This window comes from Balaenoptera borealis, assembly GCF_965194805.1.
Source record: "Balaenoptera borealis genome assembly, chromosome: 7".
Taxonomy (NCBI): Eukaryota; Metazoa; Chordata; class Mammalia; order Artiodactyla; family Balaenopteridae; genus Balaenoptera; species Balaenoptera borealis.
The window spans coordinates 70,638,559-70,662,724 of NC_138864.1; the positions used below are offsets into that span (position 1 = coordinate 70,638,559).

At 39.5% G+C, this 24,166-nt stretch overlaps 1 protein-coding gene across 4 annotated transcripts in view; it reads right to left on the minus strand.

The window, feature by feature from the left end:
* Positions 1 to 24,166, minus strand: part of DYNC1I1 (dynein cytoplasmic 1 intermediate chain 1) — a 336,617-nt gene that overhangs the window by 248,073 nt on the left and 64,378 nt on the right. For all 4 annotated transcript variants that reach the window (XM_082398343.1, XM_082398344.1, XM_082398342.1 and 1 more), the window contains one exon: positions 720 to 835. In XM_082398343.1, the coding sequence (XP_082254469.1) occupies positions 720 to 835 (116 nt within the window). The remainder of the gene's footprint in view (positions 1 to 719; positions 836 to 24,166) is intronic.

Below are 24,166 nucleotides of genomic sequence, written 5' to 3' on the forward strand. Positions count from 1 at the left end.
GATTAGCTTCAACTTCTCTTATTAGTGTATTTTCACATACATTTTCCACTTGATATTTTCGGGTATGCACGAAGGAGGCATGGAGTTAATTCCCATTCACCCACACGGAGATCGCATGGAAAGTCTTTTTAAATCGTGATAAGAAATTATAGCGTGTTGCCATCTGAATTGGCAAAGCAAGTCAGGGGTCAGCAAAGTTTTTCTGAAAAGCACCAGATTACAGTAAAGATTTCAGGCCATGTGAGTCATAAGTACTCAACCCTACCATGTAGCAAGAAAGCAGTCATATAGACATGCAGGACTGGATATGGCTGTATTCCAAAACACTTTAATTTGAGGAACAGGTGGTTGGCTACAGTTTCCTGACTCCTGCAAATGCTGACTCTTAATGTACACACTCTTCTTATCAATAAAATTCAGAGAAGTTTCTATTACATTATCCTTTGGTGATTTTCCCCCTCCTCACACAGTGTTGACAAACTGTGACCTCATTAAGTTATCCATTTTAAAGTTCATGGGTCCTTTGGAGGAATACCACTGGGTTTCCTCTCCAGCATTTCCAAAACCAGAGTCAAAGGAGACTTAAGCTTTTGGTGTGTCATTATAGTTGTGTCCTGTGAAGATGTCTTATGGTAAGATATGAAATCAACAAGAAGGATGTAACTCCCTGGCAATTTCTCCAGAGATCATATGGAAAGTGAACAAAAGACAGAGTTTACCTTCGGACTGATGTGTAGCCAGAGGAGTCTGGGTCTCCTTGGAGTAGGACACTACCTCCCTGGGCAGGAAATCCACTTGGGTAACCTTTGACACACCCAGCTTATGCAGTCTTCGTCTAGAAGTAACAAAGGACAAATGCTTAGAGAGGGAAGGCATTCCTTGCAGAAGATCTATCAGGAATAAAACAAACAAACCCCAAATACCCACAGCTTCTCAGTACAAGGGGCAGCGTCATGAAGTTGAACTGGCCCTGGGCTGCAAGTCTGGACACTTGGGGTTTTGGCCCACTTTGCCCCTGTGTTGCTGGGTGGTGTCAGATAGGTCCCTCAGGCTGACCCTCAGTTTTTCTATCTGCAAAACCAGGTCTTGTCCACTTCAAATGAGACCCCTCCATTCTGAGCAACTCTGATTTTTCTTGATTAAAGGTTATAAAGGGAATTTTCATTGGTAATACAGGATTCTAGTCCCTTAGACAAGAGGGACAAAAGAAAAGTAACGCTTCTCAAATCTGAAGAAAAAAGAGATGATTAGTGGAGTAATTTGTTCTCTATAATAGTAATGAGAGGATGATATTCCAAGGGGGAGTATAACATCTCCCATTTCTCCAGAAAAGAAACTAATACAGATCAGCATGCGAATTTGTTTAAAGATACGTTGATACAGCACAAATTGAGTGAAAAGGGGGCTGGGCTAAGAATGATAAAGTTTTAGTTTAGAATTCCCAAATGAGCCGTGACCATGTTAAAAAAAAAAATCCTTTCTGAATATTTATGGAGCACATCAAGAATTTTCAGATGTCTTTCACATCCATGATGTCAACTGTCTTCATGACACCGCTATGAAGCTTCTGGGCAGATTATCACCATCTCCATTTTATGGATGAGGAAAGTGAGATTCAGTAGGAGACATTCCCAAGTATATGCAACTCGTAAATGGTAGAACCAGGGAGAAAATTCTGTTGGCCTGAGTCCTGGTCCAGTGCTTTTGCCACCAAGTCAAACTCCTACCTGAGGTTCTTAATGGTGAGTTCTGAGTTACCCCCCAGATCTGAAGTGCCTCCTGCGTCACCCAGGAAACATCCACTCCTGGAGGCAGTAGAGTCTGGTCGTTAATCACGTAAGACTAGCCCACACTTACCAGCTATGTGTGTGATCTTGAATAAGTTATCTAATCTCTCTGTGCCTCGGTTTCCTCATCTGTAAAATGGAGCTACTACTAGTTCTTAGTACTAGGATTAGTATGGCTAATGTCTATGTACCACATACATATAATGCATATGCTACATATATGTTATATATACATATGTACACCATTTACACACATATATATTTTAAAATAGTTTCTGAAACATTATTTTAGTATATAGATTTAGTATCCGTATCGGACATATTTTACTATATTTCTTTAAAATTTCCAGGAAATAGAGTATGTGTGTGTCTCTCTGAGAGAGAAAGGCAACATAACCATTTAGCCACAATTCCACATTCCCTAGCTCTCTAGGATCAATAGAAGCATACCCTTTTCGTATTACTTTTTAAATTATTACTAGCAATGGCACAGACTCATTGTATTTTTTTTCAGTAGTAGTAATGATAAAATGAAAGAAAATGCATACCACAGCTGGGAATTTCCATGTACAATTTCCTAAGCATTCTAGGAAAACAAAAATTTCTTCTTTTCTATGAATCACTAAAATTGAGGTAAAACCTAAGATGAGCACAGAGTAGATACAAACAAACAAAGGCTGGTTTAGAAACAAGCCCAGCTGGCTCTCTCTGCAGCCCCACTAAGCATGACTGTAGCCCAAGCTCCACACAGGCCTGGGCCATGTGGGCCTCACTCACTCAGATGTCTGGACCACAGAGCGTACAGGAGGGTCAGGCTGGGGACCCAGCACTTCCTCCAAACCTTCTCACACAGAATTAGGGGAAAACACACAAAATATACTAGAAACAAAATTACCAAACAAGGTAAAAGGCTCAAGGTTTCAAAGCAAGAAATTCAGGTATTATTTTAAGTCCTTCTTGGGTTAAAGAAATATGTTTTTCTTCCTGAAATGGGTCTTTCTTGAAGCATCTGATAAATAAAACATGACTAGACACCCCAGGACTGCTTGAGACAAAGCCCCCTCTGCTGTTTAATAGCCTGGAGCATCTTTCTGGGGCCCCAGGAGGTTCAGCTTCATCTTAGGCAAAGAGATGGAAAGGAAACATGGGCTGGTAATGTACCACCACCAATTCACAATGGGGTCACACCCGGCATGGAGAGATCACCCTGGAGTTTAGACTTCATGGGCATCTGTGTGAGGCCCAAAGATCTCCACAGTCCAATTAAGAAATACCTATACCTGCAGCCAGGGATTCCAGAGCATCTTGCTAATAAGATGCAAGCATAAGCTGTAGGCCTATCTTGTTGGGTGACCAGCCATAGGCACTGGACGACGGGAAGCTGATCTGTAATTTGATAATCCACAAGGCAAACTGAAACCAACTAGTGAGGCAGCACAGCATAATGGTTAAGTCACATGCTCATACAGAAACTGGGTTCAAATCCCCTCTTTGTCACTTACCAGCTGAATGGTATGTAAAAGCTCTGGACAAGTGACAAACCCCTCTAAGCCTCACGTTTCTCATCTATAAAATGGGTACATATCATTGAATTGTTATGAAGATTAAATGAAGCTAATACTTGTAAAGTACTTAATTTAGTGTCTGGCACATAGTAGGTGGCTCTACTTCTATCTTTCTGACTGATTATAATAATGCTTATATTTGTTTCAAAAAAATCAGAGAAGGCAGATTTATGAATGCTCTAAATTGATTTTCTAAAACAGTAGATTTGAAGATTATCTCTGACAGTAGAACATAAGAATCACACTCCTAATTTCTTTGTACGGCACATGGGTAGGTTTTGGCTGCTTGAGAGAGTCCATTTGGTTTTCCTTTAACTTCTCGGCTTTCAAAACTTTGCTTAAAGTGGTGTGAGTACTACACAACTGTTCCCAGCCCTAGCTGTTCCAGAAAGTCTGGCAGAAGGTGGCGCCCTTCCATGGCAAAGACCTTCCTCTTAGCTGTGTTCTCCAACTGTGTCCCCACTTCTGGGTCTCTCCCAGGCCAGCCTTAGGGTCTGCACGTCTCAGCTGATCCAGGATCTATCCGTTCATACAACCCTGTGATAGAGACTTTCAGCGTCCCTAAGATACTTCTACAATTTTATCATCTGACAAAATTATCATATAACTATGTCTACAAGAGGAAATATATAGTAGTTATTTTCTTTAAAAGTACAAACACTGAGCATTGTGTTTCTTATTTTTGCTCAGTCTTACCAGCTCATAATTCTTTTATTCAAGGGTGCAAATTAAACTACTTAGCAAAGGAGGGGGGAAAAAACCACATTGTATTGTAGAATTAATGCTACTCTAATTCCTTTTCCTTCTAATTAGGCCGTAAATTTCGCGCAGGCTCTTCTGTTCTGACTCTGGGATACCTTTCCCGCTGTCCCACCATCCCTCCTGCAAAGCTCATGCCCTTGCTACTGTACACACACACACACACGCACACACACACACGCACACACACACACACTCTTCCACTATAGCCCCTGTTATATGTCACTGTCTTCTCATGTCTGACTTGACTGAAACTTACTTATTTCTCCCTGACTGAGATATCTCTGTACCTTGGGGCTTAGTTTTGTGTCAGGTACAGAGCTGGCACTAAATAAATGTTTGAGGAAGAAAGGGAAGGAAGAAGAGAAGAGTACAAGGAAGAGAAAGAAGGCATGATGCAGAAATGTAAATTGAGAATTCAATTATCTACGTCATGGCGGCCATGGCATTATTATTAAATTATAGGGTCCAACAACTTGTGTTTTAATACCCACCCCCACCGGTGATTCTGATGCTCACTAAAGGCTGAGTACCACTGATTTAGAAATATTAGAGTGTAGACATAGAAGCTTCATTGTTTCTAGATTCACTTGGGCCTCTCCACTCTGCAGCTTAGAGGATGAGGTCTCAGTCCCACAGAGCGGAGATGATATCTCTTGACCAAGCTTATAAAGTTCTATGAGACAGGCTGGGAGCAAAGGTGAACAAAGATGAGAGGGTAAGAGGATGAGTTTCAGACAAAGGAGACCGCAGTGTGCAAAATATTAAGGGCCTGGCACAAGGGTCTATCCTAGATCTAAAACTAAAATGTCAGGCAGGGGATCCCAGAGACACTGGGCAATGCAACCACGGATCCCTTACTCGCTGACTTGGCCTGGTCCTAAAGTGACATGGGGCCCACATCTCCCTGGGCTAGGGCTGGACTCCCCACTAAAAGTCCTGGAGGCTTCCTTCCAACTGGTCCTGTCAACTTGGCTGGGCAAGCTGGCTGAGCAAAGCCATATTGCACCAAAGTTGAACTGTTTCTTCAGAAAAGAAAAATCAGGTCTTGATAAAGAATAAAAATGGAAGGTATTTGAAGCTTGAGAAGGTTATTTGCCGGGGCTCAGGGTGTTGAGATTTATGATCCACCACTAGCACAGTCTAATTCACTCAGGTTTGTCCACTTGCCCTCAGTTAGACATTATGCATCACAAGAAGAAAAAAACTCCCTTGCATGAATCACTGTCTCCATTCCCCTTTCTGGTTTACTTGTAATGTCTTTGCTTATCCACCCACCATAAGGTTAGCATGGCTTTCCTACTACTTGCAAAGTTTCATTATCCAAGGAAGATGAAGCTCAAAATGTGACTTCATCACGGCCTATGATGTCTACCAACGTGGAAGAAAGTTACGGGTTATACACACTTACTCCCAAATAAAAGGATGAGAAACATATACATAGCAGTTGGAATTCTAATAAATATAAACTCTTTGGCTCTTCTCCCATTTCAAAGATGAAGGAAATTTTAAGAGAAAGCTTACTGACATTTTAAAATGCAGTTAATATTTAAACATTATTTTTAATAATATAGAGAATAAATACTTGCAAAGCATAGATTTATCTACCAAAGTGGGATACCCTGGTTTTGTCCCTATTTTTGAAAAGACCTACATTCCTTTGAAAGCCATGAACAACAGAACCTCAGCTTCTGAAGTCACTGCATCTGTGACCTGAAAATATGGAGAGAGTCACTGTTTCATGCCTACATGGGGAGTGCTAAAAAAAAAAAAAACTAGATTTCAAAGAAACTACTGTTAAGCTGCCTTTAAGAATTAAATAGGAAAATGATTTTGACATGACAAAGATATGGGTGGGGGTTGGTTTGGGATGGCAAGCATCAAAAAGCACAGCTCTTTGATCAGAGACTTAAGATCAAGGCTGTCTTAATTTTTTTTTATTGAAATAAAATTTACATACTATAAAATCTCCCCTTTAAAGTATACAATTGAGTGGTTTTTAGTACATACACAAACTCATATAACCTTACATATGTAATTGCACAACCTTTTCGTTACCGCCAAAAGAAATCCTGTACTCATTGGGAGTCACTCCCCCGATTCTCCCTCCTTCAGCCTCTGGAAACCACTAATCTACTTCTGTCTACTTTCATATAAATGGAATATTACAGTATATGACCTTTTGGGTCTCACTTCTTTCACTTAGTTTGTTTTAAGGTTCATCACTTTATACCATGTATCAGAATGTCATTCCTTTTTATTGATAAATAATATCCCATTGTATGGATATACCACATTCTTTTTAATCCACTTATCAGTTGGTGGACACTTGGGTTGTTTCCATTTCTGTCTATTAAGAACAATGCTGCTATGAACATTTGTGTACAAGTTTTTGTGTGGGTGTATGGTTTCAATTATCTTGGAATTGAATTCTTTTTGAATTGGTATATATCTATGAGTGGAACTGCTGGGTTATATGGTAATTCTATGTTTAACTTGTTGAGAAACTGCCACAATGTTTTCCAAAGTGGCTGTACCATTTTACATTCTCATTAGCAGTATACAAGGATTCCAATTTCTCTACATCCTTGTTAGCCCTTATTATTATCTGTCTTTTGCATTATAGCCATCCTAGTTTGTGTGAAGTAGTATCTCATTGGGATTTTGATTTGAACTCCCCTGATGGCTAATGATGTCGAGCATCTTTTCATGTGCTTATTGGCCATCTACACATCTTTTTTCAAGAAATGCCTATTTAAATTCTTTGCCCATTTTAAAATTTGGTTATTTGTCTTTTTATTGTTGAGTTGTAAAAGATTTTTATATATTCTGGATACTAGACCCTTATCAGATATATTATTTGCAAATATTTTATCCCATTCTGTGGGTTGCCTTTTCACTTTCTTGATGGTGCCATTTGAAGTACAAAAGTTTTAAATTTTAATGAAGTCCGATTCATCTATTTTTTCATTAGCTGCTTGTGCTTTTGGTGACATATGTAAGAAACCACTACCCAATCCAAGGTCACAAAGATTTACAGCTACGTTTTCTCCTAAGAGTTTTATAATTTTAGCTCTTACATTTAGGTCTCTGGTCTATTTTGAATTAATGTTCCATATATGTGAAGTAGGGGGGTTCAACTTCATTCTTTTGCATATGGATATCCAGTTGACCATGCTTAATTTTTCTTAATGTTCAGTGGCAAGATTGAGCAGGGGAGCAGAGAAAGGCTTTGTCATGAATACTGCTCCTTATTGATGCCCATGGGCCCCAAGCAGTAGCCAAATCTGACTGTGGGAGGATAGATTCAAGAGGAGGCACCTCATCACCTGAGAGCTTCCCAGGGGTCATGAAAGCCTTCAGAGCGCCTGAGCATGTCATCCATCACTGGCATTAGCATCATCAAATTCTTCCTGAATCAGTTAGACACAATACAACTCATATTCTGATGCTCTAATTTCAGACCACAGTGAACTACATACAGCAAACTTGATGTTCCTGCATTTCATACTCAAATAAGTGAAGGAAATTGCATTAATATTGCGGTACTATCTCTATTGGACTCATAAGGGAACCCAATAATATCGGAGATCTGGCTCCAGACTGCTAAAGTGTTAAGCAAGAGGCTGCTGTGGAAATTTCAGATGCCATCAGCTGATCCTCAAAGATGCACTTATATCAGAGTGGATGATTCATTTTCTAACCCATCACCAATATTGGGAGGTAAAGCTATATCACCAATATTGGGACGTTGACTACCCTCACATTAGAATTTTTGTTTTAATGTCACAGTACAAGAGCCTATGTGAAGACAAAGAAAAGCCACAATAAGAATATACCAAGCATCTAAGAAACTCTTCCAATTTTACAATTGTGAACCACAAAGACTCTCAATAATGGTCTCTGAATAGCAGTCTCATAGTGTTCAGTGACTGGAAATTATAATGTTGAGGATACACTGGTTAAACCTGGTGGCAGAAGTGTGGGCCGTAAGGTGGCAGAGTCAGGAGCTCGGATCAGAAGCCAGTGTGTGGCACTCAGAAGCCAGGAAACAAAAGGGGTCATTGTACTAATGGGCAGTCTCTGGAGCAGGGAAGAAACCTGGAAGTCAAGCAGATAACACCAGGAGCAGATGTTCCCAGAGACAAGGAGTTATTTGGCCAGATGCCAAAGTAGGTCAAGGCCAAGGAATAAAAGAATGTCTGCACTGGTTCCAGACTCAACCCTGCTGGGTTTTATTCCTGCTTATTTGCATGTGAGTATTTCATCCCCAACACACATTAAGGGTGCTGCCAGTGACTTTTTTCTCCTAGTGCTGCTTATAAAATTCCTTGAGGTTTCTCAAAGAAGAGCCCCTTAAGACAGTGAAAGTGATAATGGTGCCACTTTCTTCGTTGTCCAAAAATTTTATGTGGGAACCTACAAAGTCCTTGACAACTGGCACGGGAACTACTTCAGCCAACATCTTTATCAGCAGCCACAAACCATTTTTGAAGCACAGAACCATGCCAGATCCTTACAATAAAGAGAGGATGAGGAGATTGAACATATACAACAAAAAGCAAATAAGAATGAAAGGTAATAAGAGCCAACATGAGCAATTCACATCATCAGTGGGACAGGAGAGTATAATAGGCAGATTACTATGTGTTTGGGTAAATGAAGCAAGTTTCACTGAGAACCAAAGGCCTGGTGTAAGTCCTGAAGGACAGGCAGAATTCAGTCATAGAAAGGAACGAGGAGGGTGTCTCAGGGAGAAGGCGCTATATGTGCAAAGATCTAAAGACTGAATTCACATTTTATGCCTGAAAGACCAGGTTTTCAGAATAGAAGTTTTACACTGAGTAGCAGTGGAAGATAAATTTAGAGAGGTACACTAAGGCCAGATGATCAGAGGGCTTTAAATCTCAGGCTAAAGATCTTGCACTTTATGCTGTAGACAATGAGGAATTACTGAAAGTTACTACCAAACTGACGGCTTCAAAGAGACATTTAAAGTGAAGCAACTACGTGAAGAATGGAGTCTAAATCTCCCCCTTTGACAAATGAGCGACCAGAGCCTATGTGTGGGGCCTTAGAAACTGAGGTGGAGAAAAAGGGGAACTGAGAAAGGACCTACAAACAGAGGCCGGTTGGGTTCAGTAACTAAACAAAGAATCCAGGCAAAGCACTAAATCAAAGCGGGAATGACTACTGGATTTGCAACCAGCAGTCTAGCAAACGTGGAAACGTGGTCCAGGGTGATAAGAAGGCACTCAGTGGTGATGCCACTGGGAACAGAAAGAAAATGCTGTAGTTTGGTGACGCTGGAAAAGAATTAAGGCAGTTCATTTGGTATGGAAGGTGAAAGAAAAGGAATAAATTGGAGATCATATCAAGGCTTCATGCCTTATGGGAAGAAAATAAGTAGTGTTAACTGGAAGACATTGGGGAATCCCGAGAAAGTTCTGCTTTGGGATAAAAATGAATACCTCAGTGGATGAGTTTATGGTGAGGAGTTTTCCAATTGTATGAAGTTTAAGACCAAAGCTATGAAAAGAAGACAAAGCAGAAAATGTGGTCCTGGCAACCACCCACCTAGAGTCACATGAGAAAATAGTGCATCCACAGAAGAAGAGCATATAGAGACCTAAGGACATAGAAACTCATGAAATATGAAAGAAGTTTTTAAAAATGACTAAAGGTCAACTTGTTTTCCCAACACTGTATACTGGTGTAATTAGGTGTGAAGGTGTGACATCTTGAGGACTGGCTCCTAGAGTTGAGAACGGGACACCACACGGAGGAAAGGTGGAGATGGGGTACCACACGGAGGAAGTGAGCCTAGCATTGCAGCCCCTTCACACACAATTTATCCCTTATGTTCAGAGTGGGTGTTTTTCTCCAAGGCCTAAGAAGCAGCTTGATGGCTGACCTTTTCCAATTACCTCAAGGAGGATCAGTTTCCATTTTCTATGTTCACATTTAAAAAATCATTTGAGGAAGTATTTATCTCATTTCGATGATATTTGCTTCTTACTGTGCAGAGATATTAGTTTGGCAGCTAAACCATTTTTCCTGAACAGAAGCAAATGTCAAGTCTGGTTCAGTCAACAGGCACAGTTAAAGGGTCTGCCTTAAACTTCATCACACAGGTAAATCTTGCAAACTCCCAGGATGAGAGAAGAATCAAAATAGTCATGGTTATAACAGAGCTTGGCAATATTGGTGGGAGTTCTGCTATCAAGTGCCCACTTTACAAAGGAAACTGAAAGTTCAGAATTATAAGATCAGAAGGTACGGAAGTGTGTTTTCTCCAGTGTTGCATATAAAGGACAACAGTGATATAAAAATTTTATAGATTGGCCTTTTATTGACTTGATATTTATGAAAAACCTTCTGTAGAAGTTGTAACTTCTAACTTTATAAAGCTATAAAATTACAGAAATCTTTAAGTCACTGAGTACCAAACTATAAGCATACATCCCTCCCAACTGACCATATTAATTTTTCTGAAACAGAATAGAAAAAGGAATATTGTTTTATGAAAGTCCAGTTGCAAGTGTGGAACAGAAAATATCCCATAATTGCTTACTCAAGGTTCTTGAAGGTAGAGAACAAAGTCGGGCAGGTGACAGCTCTCAAGAAATGTTTGGGGACTTGATAAAGGAATATTATAAGAGGTAAGCAAAGTGTTTTCTCCCTCTCCTGTGACAAAATTTTTATTGGATCTGTTAAAACCAATTTATTGAACTTTTTCATGGGTCAGAATTCATTCTATGTTTAAAGATTCTGAAATGCATTTTACCATTACCTTTTGATACACACACACCCCCCCCCAAACTGCTGTTTCGTATTTTAATTTCTGTAGAAAGTGTGATTAGGTGTTATTGAAAAGGCAGAGATTGTCAGTTTGATAAAAATACAACCCACATCATTCTCAAGAAAATTGCAGGCACTGTGTACGTGGGAAACCTTAAAAATTAATTGAAACCAGAGATCTAAACATAATGCATAAGAATATTTGACAAAACATGGAGAATAAGCCAAAAGAGGACTACTTTATCAAAGGCTAATGAGATTATTACTGTTCTGCTAGGCAAATGAAAATAACTTGAAAACATGAAAAGACCTCTAGAACTGGCAGGTGAGATTTTCTCAAACACCTACCACCATCTTGAAGGATATGTGTTTTTTCTGGTGCCTTTAGAGAGTTGGTTTAGCTTCTATTCTTAACAGAGTGATCACTCTGCTCTGCCACAGCAGTTTGGGATGGTGCCTGGTGGATTCAGGAGTAATACGCACCCTCTCTTTCAGCCAAAACAAGAGGCAGAAGAGAAGGCTGAGAGAAGAAGAGGTCACCACCACCTTCTAACAAAGTCTCCCAAGGACTGAAGGAATCTCTAAGTTCCTCCTTGAGGGAAGGAACAGCCAAGTCCTTCACAGCTTCAGTTTTTCCTCATTCTCGCTTTGCTTCCAAGTATTTCAAAAACCCTACTAAGGGTTTAATATACTAAGACATAGAGGAAATATAGTTGTGAGGCTTCAATAAAATCGGAAGCCACTACATATTCCTATATGTTATTGAGCTCAACAATTTGATGTGAAGGGCCACAAAACACTCTCATTACTCACTGATGTCTGCTCACCATTGAGAATCTCTGTCTCCCTGCCCGACTCCCCTTTTGCTGACTCAACACATCTCCCTAAAGACCGGCAATCTCATGGTGGCATGTGCCCGTACGTTCCCTTCATAAGACAACAAAAAACATTTGAAATATAATCCTTCCCTCAAACTTGCCCCTTGCAACTCCAAATTTCAATGACATTTATTCACTTCCCAGTCAATATAGACATTCTATCCCATGATCTTTTAACTTACTCTTTTTATCTCATTATTTCATTTTTTACTTCTACCATCTTCAATTTACTCAATTATTATAATAGCCTAAGAAATAAAAGTATTTTGGGTACTTTCATAAGCAGTTGCCAGGTGAAAAATAAGATGAGTTACACTTATTTTCTCATTTTATTTACAATTTTCTTGAAGATATTTTTTTTGCCCTGATTTCTCTATGTTGTCACTTGTTTTGCTGATCACATAGCTGACATACAAAGCATACAAAAGTGACACAACATTTGTGCTTCTGGCCAAGATGGAGTAACACAGACCAGATTTATCCTCCACCTGAGGCAACCAAAAAAAAGGACAGCAGTTTGAGTGAAACAACAGTTTGCAAGACACTAAAGGTCAAGCAATGAAGGAAAGGGATACATGAGAGCAAGAAAATGTAAGATGAGTCCTATAATTCCCCATACTTACTGCATTGAGAGTTTTAAGGCCATGTGTGATGCAGGGAGAGAACCCAAGTGAAATCCAATAGACTCATTAAGTTGAGAAGACAGAGCTAAGAGTCCAGGGAGACCACGGCAACCAGACTTTACAGTACAAAATAACAGAGAGAAGAAAAATCACAAAGAGAAAACCTACACCTTCAGAGGATACCCTTGAGGATTCAGCTTAGTACTGATCAGCACATGTACATGAGGAAACTACCTGAGGCCAAGGGAAGAACTACCTGAAGGAATTAGAGGTAACAGTTCTGGGCACTCACACAGGAACAGGAATGTGCCTGTTCCCACCCACCTGTTCCCAGGCAGGAAAACCTCAAGATGTATGGGGCATTGTACAGAATGCACATAAGGGTCTTGCCTCAATACCAGAATTAATTAGCCATAGACTGAGTACTGCTCCAGTCCCAACTAACAAATCATAAAAACAAGACTTGAAAGAAAGTGTTTCCAAGTGAATTGACTGTATCTCAGAACAAATCTCAAGATTTATAGGAATTCAAATATATCTAACACCTAACCAAGTAATATTCACAATGTCTGACATCAATCAAAAATCAGCAGACATGCAAAGAAGAAGAAAAACATAACTACAATGAAGAGATAAGTCAATCAATTGAAACTGATCCAAAACTAATACAGATGATGGGATAGCAAGTGAGGATATTAGTTAATAAAACTGTATTTCATGTGTTAAAAATTTGAGTAGAAACAATGGAAGACTTTTTTTAAAAAGACATAAATTGAACTTTTAGAGATGAAAATTACAATGTATGAAATTATAAATTTACTGAGTAGGCTTCATGGAATATTAGAAATTGCAAAACAGAAGATTAGTGAACACAAAATATATCAATAGAAACTATCCAAAATAAAACACAGGTAGTAAAGGAAAAGTAGATGGAGAAAGTTAACTGTGGGAAAACCTCAAGTTGCCTCATATATATGTCATTTGAGTCCCCAGAAGAAGAGAAAATAGAAAAAAAATTTGAAAAAATAATGGACACATTTTTCCATATTTGTTGAAAACTATAAGCCCAATGATCCAAGAATCTCAATGAACCCCAAGCATAGGAAGCATAAAAAAACTACACCTAGGTATATCATAATCAAATTGCTCAAGATCAATGAAAAAGAGAACACTGCAAAAGTATCCAGGAAAAAAAGACATTATACTCAGAGAAATAAAGAAAGGGATGAGAGCATATTTCTGGTCAAAAACAATGCAAGTGAGAAGACAATGAAGCAACATTTCTGAAGTACTGGAAGAAAAAGACTGTCAACCTAGAATTCTATACTCAGTTAAAACATATGTCAAAAATAAAGATATAACAAAGACGTTTAAGACCTAAAAAGCTAAAAGAACGCCTTAACAGAAGATCCTAACTATAAGAAGTGTTAAAGGATATCTACCAGAGAGAAGTAAAATGATGCCAGATGGAAATATGGATCTACACCAAGGAAGGACATCAGAAAAGTATTGACTACATGGGTAAATATGTAAGATATTTTCCTTATTATTTAAATCTCTTTCAAAGATAACTGACTGATCAAGATGGTGGAGTAGAGGGATGTGGAACTCACCCCACACCATATACACATCAAAAACACATCTACACGTGGAACAAGTCTCACTGGAAACTAGCAGAAAGACTCCTGTACAACAAAGGCTGTAAGAAAGACGGAATTGGGTAGGAAAGGAAGAGACGCCATCAGGTCAGGACCTGTACCCCTGGGATGGGGCTCAGAGGACAAGGGAGATTACATGGGTGGAGATCCTCTCTGGGAGTGAGTTCTTCAAGCCACATGTTGGGCACCCCAGCCCTGGGGTCCAACACAGGGAAGATGAGCTCCCTTGGCTGGTTGGAGGGCCAGTGGGACTGGCAGGAGGGCTGTGGGAAGCACAGACGAGTGAAGCATAAGGAGCACATGCACGAGTGCTTACTCCCAAAGCAAGGTAGAGAAGGCGTATTGGAACCACACAGGCAGCTGACTGGTTTACTGCAACTACCCTGGGTGCCTGCCCCTGCCTGAGCCAAGCTAATGCTCCAGCCCCACTTGCTTCACATTGCAGCTCCACACTGGAGTGAGGGCTGCCACAGCTGAGGAGAGAGTTCAGCCGTCAGACACAGTGGTGGCTCAGACCTGAGGCAGCGTCTGAAAAGGGCAGGGGCAGCCATTACTGGCACTCGCACAGGCAGCGCATCAGAAGCAGCCCTGACCTCTGGTCATGGCCAGACCACTGTAGCCCATGCCGCAACACATGTGAAGGGCCCACACGGGCACTGCCTGCCCTGCAGCACAGCGTCACACCAGGGTGGCAGTGGTACAGACTGAGGGAAGAGAATGGACATGAAGGATAAAGAAGACTCAGACCCCAAAGCAGGGTCTGAGCAGGGTGGAGGCAGCCATTACTGGCAACTGCACAGGCAGAGCATCACAAGCAGCCCCAACCTCTGTATGGAGCCACACAGCTGCAGTCTGTGCCCCATCACACCAAAAGCCTGCATGGGTGCCTCTTGTTCCAGCACTGCTCCCCTCTGGGGCAAAAGTCCTGGTGCTGGGAGCAGGAAGAGCTCACACTTAAAGGGAACAGAACCAGCACAGACCCGACCCCTCAGAGCTTCTGCTTCAGCAAGTTGGGACCTGACCCTGCTCCCGATAGGGTGGAGACAACCACTGAGCAAATGGTAAGCCCTGGCTCACACCTGACCCCAGCCAAAGCCCCTTTCTCCAGCTCCACCTCCAACCAAGGTGATACCTGCCAGCACACCGTGAGAAAAGACATAACTTGTGTTCACATCAAATCTAGCTCCCAACCAAAGCTACCAGGCACACACAGACAGTATAGGGACACACCCACATGAGGACACCCCTTCAAGACTACAATAGGTAACTATTTCACCTAATTTCATAGAGACAGAGAAAGTTTAGGAAAATGATAAGACAGAGGAACTGGTCTCAATTGAAAGAGCAAGAGAAAAACCCTGAAAAAAATAAATAATGAAATAGAAATAAACAATATACCAGGTAAATAATTCAAAAATTCAAAGCAGTAGTAATAAAAATGCTAACTGAATTAGGGAAAGGAATAAACAGAGTGAGAGTTTTAACAAGGAACTAGAAAGTATAAAAAAGGATCAGAACTGACGAATACAATAACTGAAATGAAAAACACACTAGAAGGAATGAATAGCAAATTAGGCAATACAGAAGAATGCACAAGTGATCTGGAAGATAGAATAATGGAAATCACCCAATTAGAACAGCAAAAAGAAAATTAAAATTTAAAAATGAGAAGAGTTTAAGAGATCTCTGAGATAAAATGAAGCATACCAACATTCACATTATAGGGGCCCCAGAAGTAGAGGAGAGAGAGAAGGGGATCAAGAACGTATTTGATGAAATTATGGCTGAAAATTTCTCAAACCTGAAGAAGGAAACGAATATCCAGGTACAGGAAGCACAGAGGGTCCCAAACAAGGTGAACCCAAACAGACACATACCAAGACATATCATAATTTAAAACGGCAAAAGTAAAAGGAAAAAAAGGGAATTCTAAAGGTAGCAAGAGAAAAACAAAGAGTCATATACAAGGGAACCCCCATAAGACTATCTGATGATTTTTCTGGAGAAATTTTGCAGGCCAAAAGAGAGTGGGGCATGATATATTCAAAGTCCTAAAAAGGAAAACCCTGCAATCTAGAATACTCAACCCAGCAAAATTATCATTTAGAATTGAAGGAGAGACAAAGAACTTCTCAGACAAGTAAAAACTAAAAGAATTCATCAGTACTAAACCTACCCTATAAGAAATGTTAAAGGGTATTCTCTAAGTGGTAAAGAAAAGGCTATAACAAGAAGAATCTATAGGAAAGAAAAAAATCTCACTAGTAAAGGCAAATATATAGTAAATGCTAAGGATCAAACACTTAAATAAGCTAGGATAAAGATTTTTTAAAATTGTTAAGTATAACTACAATAAACAGTTAAGGGATAAACATGAAAATGTAAAATATGACATCAAAAACACAAAATGTGGGAGAGAGGAGTAAAAAAAAAAAATGTAGATCCTTTAAAATGTGTTTCAACTTAAATGACTACCAGATTAAAACAAGTACATATACAGGTCAGCATATATGAACTCCATAGTAATCACAAATCAAAAACTTACGATACACAGAAACAGAGAGAAAGGAACACAAGCATACAACTAATGAAAAGTATCACACCTCAAGGGAAGAAACAAAAAGAAGGGCACAGAAAAACTACAAAACCAACCAGAAAACAAGTAATAAAATGGAAATAAGTACATACCTATTAATAATTACTTTAAATGTTAATGGACTAAATGCTCTAATCAAAAGACAAAAGGTGGCTGACTGAATTTAAAAAAACACCTATCTATATACTGCTTACAAAAGACTCACTTCAGAGCTAAAGACAAACACAGACTGAAAGGGAGAGGATGGTCCCTTTGAAAAGGGACCATCAAATATCTTTTCAAATATCTTTGAAAAGATATTTCATGCAAAGAAAAATGGCAAGAAAGCAGGAGTAGCAATACCCATACCAGACAAAATAGACTTTAAACAAAGTCCATAAAGAAAGACAAAGAAGGACATTATATAATGATAAAGGGATCAATACAAAAAGGATATTACACCTGTTAACATATATGCCCTCGGGCTTCCCTGGTGGCGCAGTGCTTAAGAATCCGCCTGCCAATGCAGGAGACATGGGTTCAAGCCCTGGTCCAGGAAGATCCCACATGCTGCAGAGCATCTAAGCCCATGAGCCACAACTACTGAGCCAACGTGCTGCATCTACTGAAGCCCGTGTGCTCCACAGCCCACGCTCCACAACAAGAGAAGCCACTGCAATGAGAAGCCCGCGCACTGTGACGAAGAGTAGCCCCCCCACTCGCTGCAACTAGAGAAAGCCTGCACACAGAAACAAAGACCCAACACAGCCAAAAATAATAAATAAATTTTAAAATATATATATATGCCCTCAATATAGGAGCACCTAAATATACAAAACAAATACTAACAGTCATAAAGGGAGAAATTGCCAGGAATACAATAATAGTAGGAGACTTTAACACCCCACATACATAAACGGACAGATTTCCAGACAGAAAATCAACAGGGAAACATAGTCTTAAATGACACACTAGACAAGTTGAACTTAATGGAATCTATAGGACATTCCATCCAATAACAGCAGAATACACATTCTTTTCAAGTGCACATGGAATGTTTTCCAGGATAGATCACATCCTAGGCCACAAAACCAGTGTCAGCAAATTTAAGAGAGTATAATTATATCAAACATTTTTTTCTTTTTTTTTTTTCAAGCATTCTTTTTTTCTGACCACAATGGTATGAAACTAGGAATCAATTACAGAAAGAAAATGGGAAAAACACAAACACATCGGACTAAACAACATGCTACTAAAAAAAACAATGGCTCAATGAAGAAATCAAAGAGGAAATCAGAAAATACCTTGAGACAAATGGAAATGGAAACACATGTTCCAAAATCTATGGGATGCAGCAAAGTCACTTTTATGAGGAAAGCTTATAGTGATACAGACCCTCCTCAAGAAACAAGAAAAATCTCAAATAAACAACATAACTTACCATCTAAAGGACTTAGAAAAAGAACAAAGAAAGCCCAAAGCCAGTGGAGGGAAGGAAACAATAAAGATCAGACAGGAAATAAATAAAACAGAGATGAAGAAACAATAGAGCAAATCAATGAAACTAAGAGATGGTTTTCTGAAAAGATAAACAAAATTGATAAACTTTTAGCCAGACTCATCAAGAAGAAAAGAGAGAGAACCCAAATAAACAAAATAAGAAATGAAAGAGGTGAAATAACAACCAAGCACAGAGATACAAAACAATTGTAAGATAAACTATGAACAGTTATATGTCAACAAACCAAGTGTTGTCAAGAATGTGGAGGAACTGAGGCTCTCATACACTACTAGTGAGAATGTATATAATGGTAAAACCACTTTGAAAACAGTTTGACATTTTAAGTTAAATATACATTCTCTATACAATTCATCCATTATACTTTGTGATATTTACCGAAAAGAAATGAAAGCATATTGCATAAAAATATTTCTACATGAATGCTCATAGCATTTTTATTTGCAATGGGGAAAACTGGAAACAACCCAAATGTACACCAAAAAGTGACCAGATAGGTGGAACCAGAGAGTTGGCACCACACACACTACCTTTGTGGACTGCGTGCTCCTTGAGGACAAGGAAATCAAAGCAGAGCAAAGTGCCTGGAACATAAGGTGTGTGCTGTTTCTCATTCGAGTCTGGATTTCTACCCACCAGAGTTATTCAAAACTTAAAATATAAGATTGAGGTATTTATGCCTTGTGTCTTTTTTGCACCTTAATTCACTAGCAAGCATCCCTCGTAGCAAGTTGAGAGCTGTGTGGCTGACAGGGTCTTGGTGCTCTGGCTGGGTGTCAGGCCTGAGCCTCTGAGGTGGGACAGCCAAGTTCAGGACACTGGACCACCAGAGACCTCCTGGCCCCATGTAATATCAATCGGTGAGAGCTCTCCCAGAGATCTCCGTCTCAACACTAACACCCAGCTCCACTCAACGACCAGCAAGCTCCAGGGCTGGAGATCCTATGTCAAACAACTAGCAAGACAGGAACACAACCCCACCCATTAGCAGAGAGGCTGCCTAAAATCATACTAAGTTCACAGACACCCTAAAACACACCACCGGATGTGGTCCTGCCCACCAGAAAGACAAGATCCAGCCGCATCCACCAGAACACAGGCACCAGTCCTCTCTACCAGGAAGCCTACACAACCCACTGAACCAACCCTACCCGCTAGGGGCAGACACCAAAAGCAACAGGAACTATGAACCTGCAGCCCGCAAAAAGGAGACCCAAACCACAATAAGCTGAGCAAAATGAGAAGACAGAGAAATACGCAGCAGATGAAGGAGCAAGGTAAAAACCCACCAGACCAAACAAATGAAGAGGAAATAGGCAGTCTACCTGAAAAAAGAATTCAGAGTAATGATAGTAAAGATGATTCAAAATCTTGGAAATAGAATGGAGAATATAAAAGAAACATTTAACAAGGACCTAGAAAAACTAAAGAGCAAAGAAACAATGATGAACAACACAATAAATGAAATTAAAAATTCTCTAGAAGGAATCAATAGCAGAATGACTAAGGAAGAAGAATGGATAAGTGACTTGGAAGATAAAATAGTGGAAATAACTACCACCGAGCAGAATAAAGAAAAAAGAATGAAGAGAATTGAGGACAGTCTCAGTGACCTCTGGGGCAACATTAAATGCAACAACATTCGAATTATAGGGGTCCCGGAAGAAGAAGAGAAAAAGAAAGGGACTGAGAAAATATTTGAAGAGATTATAGTTGAAAACTTCCCTAATATGGGAAAGGAAATAGTCAATCAAGTCCAGGAAGCACAGAGAGTCCCATACAGGATAAATCCAAGGAGAAACATGCCAAGACACATATTAATCAAACTATCAAAAATTAAATACAAAGAAAAATATTAAAAGCAGCAAAGGCAAAGCAACAAATAACATACAAGGGAATCCCCACAAGGTTAACAGCTGATCTTTCAGCAGAAACTCTGCAAGCCAGAAGGGAGTGGCAGGACATATTTAAAGTGATGAAAAGGAAAAAGCTACAACCAAGATTACTCTACCCAGCAAGGAGCTCATTCAGATTCAATGGAGAAATTAAAACCTTTACAGACAAGCAAAAGCTAAGAGAATTCAGCACCACCAAACCAGCTTTACAACAAATGCTAAAAGAACTTCTCTAGGCAGGAAACACAAGAGAAGGAAAAGACCTACAAAAACGAACCCAAAACAATTAAGAAAATGGTAATAGGAACATACATATCAATACTTACCTTAAATGTAAATGGATTAGATGCTCCAACCAAAAGACACAGACTGGATGAATGGATACAAAAACAAGACCCATATATATGCTGTCTACAAGAGACCCACTTCAGACCTAGAGACACATACAGACTGAAAGTGAGGGGATGGAAAAATATATTCCATGCAAATGGAAATCAAAAGAAAGCTGGAGCAGCAATTCTCATATCAGATAAAATAGACTTTAAAATAAAGACTATTACAAGAGACAAAGAAGGACACTACATAATAATCAAGGGATCAATCCAAGAAGAAGATATAACAATTGCAAATATTTATGCACCCAACATAGGAGCACCTCAATACATAAGGCAAATGCTAACAGCCATAAAAGGGAAAATCGACAGTAATACAATCTTAGTAGGGGACTTAAACACCCCACTTTCACCAATGGACAGATCAACCAAAATGAAAATAAATAAGGAAACACAAACTTTAAATGATACATTAAACACGATGGACTTAATTGATATTTTTAGGACATTCCATCCAAAAACAACAGAATACACTTTCTTCTCAAGTGCTCATGGAACATTCTCCAGGATAGGTCATATCTTGGGCCACAAATCAAGCCTTGGTAAATTTAAGAAAATTGAAATCAGACTTCCCTTGTGGCACAATGGTTAAGAATCCACCTGCTAATGCAGGGGACATGGGTTCGAGCCCTGGTCCAGGAAGATTCCACATGCTGCAGAGCAACTAAGTCCGTGTGCCACAACTACTGAGCCTCTGCTACATAGCCCGTGAGCTACAACTACTGAGCCTGCATGCCACAACTACTGAAGCCTGCGCGCCTAGAGCCCATGCTCTGCAACAAGAGAAGCCACTGCAGTGAGAAGCCCACACACTGCAACAAAGAGTAGCCCCTGCTCTCCACAACTAGAGAAAGCTCGCATGCAGCAACGAAGACCCAACACAGCCAAAATTAATTAATTAATTAATTTTTTAAAAAAAGAAAAGAAAATTGAAATCGTATCAAGTATCTTTTGTGACCACAACACTATGAGAATAGATATCAATTACAGGAAAAAAACTGTAAAAAATACAAACATATGGAGGCTAAACAATATGCTACTAAATAACCAAGACATCACTGAAGAAATCAAAGAGGAAATCAAAAAATACCTAGAAACAAATGACAATGAGAACACGACGACCCAAAACCTATGGGATGCAGCAAAAGCAGTTCTAAGAGGGACGTTTATAGCAATACAATCCTACCTCAAGAAGCATGAAAAATCTCAAATAAACAACCTAACCTTACACCTAAAGCAATTAGAGAAAGAAGAACAGGGCTTCCCTGGTGGCGCAGTGGTTGAGAATCTGCCTGCCAATGCAGGGGACACGGGTTCGAGCCCTGGTCTGGGAGGATCCCACATGCCGCGGAGCAACTAAGCCCACGAGCCACAACTACTGAGCCTGCGCGTCTGGAGCCTGTGCTCTGCAACGGGAGAGGCCGCGACAGTGAGAGGCCCGCGCACCGCGATGAAGAGTGGCCCCCGCTCGCCGCAACTAGAGAGAAAGCCCTCACACAGAAACGAAGACCCAACACAGCCATAAATAAATTACTTAATTAAAAAAAAAAAGAAGAAGAAAAAAACCCCAAAGTTAGCAGAAGGAAAGAAATCATAAAGATCAGATCAGAAATAAACGAAAAAGAAATGTAGGAAATGATAGCAAAGATACATAAAACTAAAAGCTGGTTCTTTGAGAAGATAAACAAAATTGATAAACCATTAGCCAGACTCATCAAGAAAAAAAGGGAGAAGACTCAGATCAATAGAATTAGAAATGAAAAAGGAGAAGTAACAACTGACACTGCAGAAATACAAAGGATCATGAGAGATTACTACAAGCAACTGTATGCCAAGAAAATGGACAAGCTGGAAGAAATGGACAAATTCTTAGAAAAACACAACCTACCAAGACTGAACCAGGAACAAACAGAAAATATAAACAGACCAATCACAAGCACTGAAATTGAAACTATGATTATAGATCTTCCAACAAACAAAAGCCCAGGACCAGATGGATTCACAGGTTAATTCTATCAAACATTTAGAGAAGAGTTAACACCTATCCTTCTCAAACTCTTCCAAAATGTAGCAGAGGGAGGAACACTCCCAAACTCATTCTACGAGGCCACCATCACCCTGATACCAAAACCAGACAAAGATGTTACAAAAAAAGAAAACTATAGGCCAATATCACTGATGAACATAGGTGCAAAAATCCTCAACAAAATACTAGCAAACAGAATCCAGCAGCACATTAAAAGGGTCATACACCATGATCAAGTGGAGTTTATCCCAGTAATGCAAGGATTCTTCAATATATGCAAATCAATCAATGTGATACACCATATTAATAAATTGAAGGATAAAAACCATATGATCATCTCAATAGATGCAGGAAAAGCTTGTGACAAAATTCAACACCCATTTATGATAAGAACTCTACAGAAAGTAGGCATAGACAGAACTTACCTCAACATAATAAAAGCCATATACGACAAACCCACAGCCAACATCGTTCTCAATGGTGAAACACTGAAACCATTTCCACTAAGATCAGGAACAAGACAAGGTTGCCCACTCTCACCACTATTATTCAACATAGTTTTGGAAGTTATAGCCACAGCAGTCAGAGATGAAAAAGAAATAAAAGGAATCCAAATCGGAAAAGAAGAAGTAAAACTGTCACCGTTTGCGGATGACATGATACTATACATAGAGAATCCTAAAGATGCTACCAGAAAACTACTGGAGCTAATCAATGAATTTGGTAAAGTAGCAGGATACAAAATTAATTCACAGAAATCTCTGGCATTCCTATACACTAATAATGAAAAATCTGAAAGAGAAATTAAGGAAACACTCCCATTCACCATTGCAACAAAAAGAATAAAATACCTAGGAATAAACCTACCTAAGGAGACAAAAGACCTGTACACAGAAAACTATAAGACCCTGAGGAAAGAAATTAAAGATGATACAAACAGATGGAGAGATATACCATATTCTTGGATTGGAAGAATCAACATTGTGAAAATGACTATACTACCCAAAGCAATCTACAGATTCAATGCAATCCCTATCAAACTACCACTGGCATTTTTCACAGAACTAGAACAAAAAATTTCACAATCTGTATGGAAACACAAAAGACCCCGAATAGCCAAAGCAATCTTGAGAAACAAAAACGGAGCTGGAGAATCAGGCTCCCGGACTTCAGACTATACTACCAAGCTACAGTAATCAAGACATTATGGTACTGACACAAAAACAGAAATATAGATCAATGGAACAGGATAGAAAGCCCAGAGATAAAGCCACACACATATGGTCACCTTATCTTTGATAAAGGAGGCAAGAATATACAATGCAGAAAAGACAGCCTCTTCAATAAGTGGTGCTGGGAAAACTGGACAGCTACATGTAAAAGAATGAAATTAGAACACTCCCTAACACCATACACAAAAGTAAACTCAAAATGGATTAAAGACCTAAATGTAAGGCCAGACACTATAAAACTCTTAGAGGAAAACACAGGCAGAACACCCTATGACATAAATCACAGCAAGATTCTTTTTGACCCACCTCCTAGAGTAATGGAAATAAAAACAAAAATAAACAAATGGGACCTAATGAAACTTAAAAGCTTTTGCATAGCAAAGGAAACTATAAACAAGATGAAAAGACAACCCTCAGAATGGGAGAAAATATTTGCAAATGAAGCAACTGACAAAG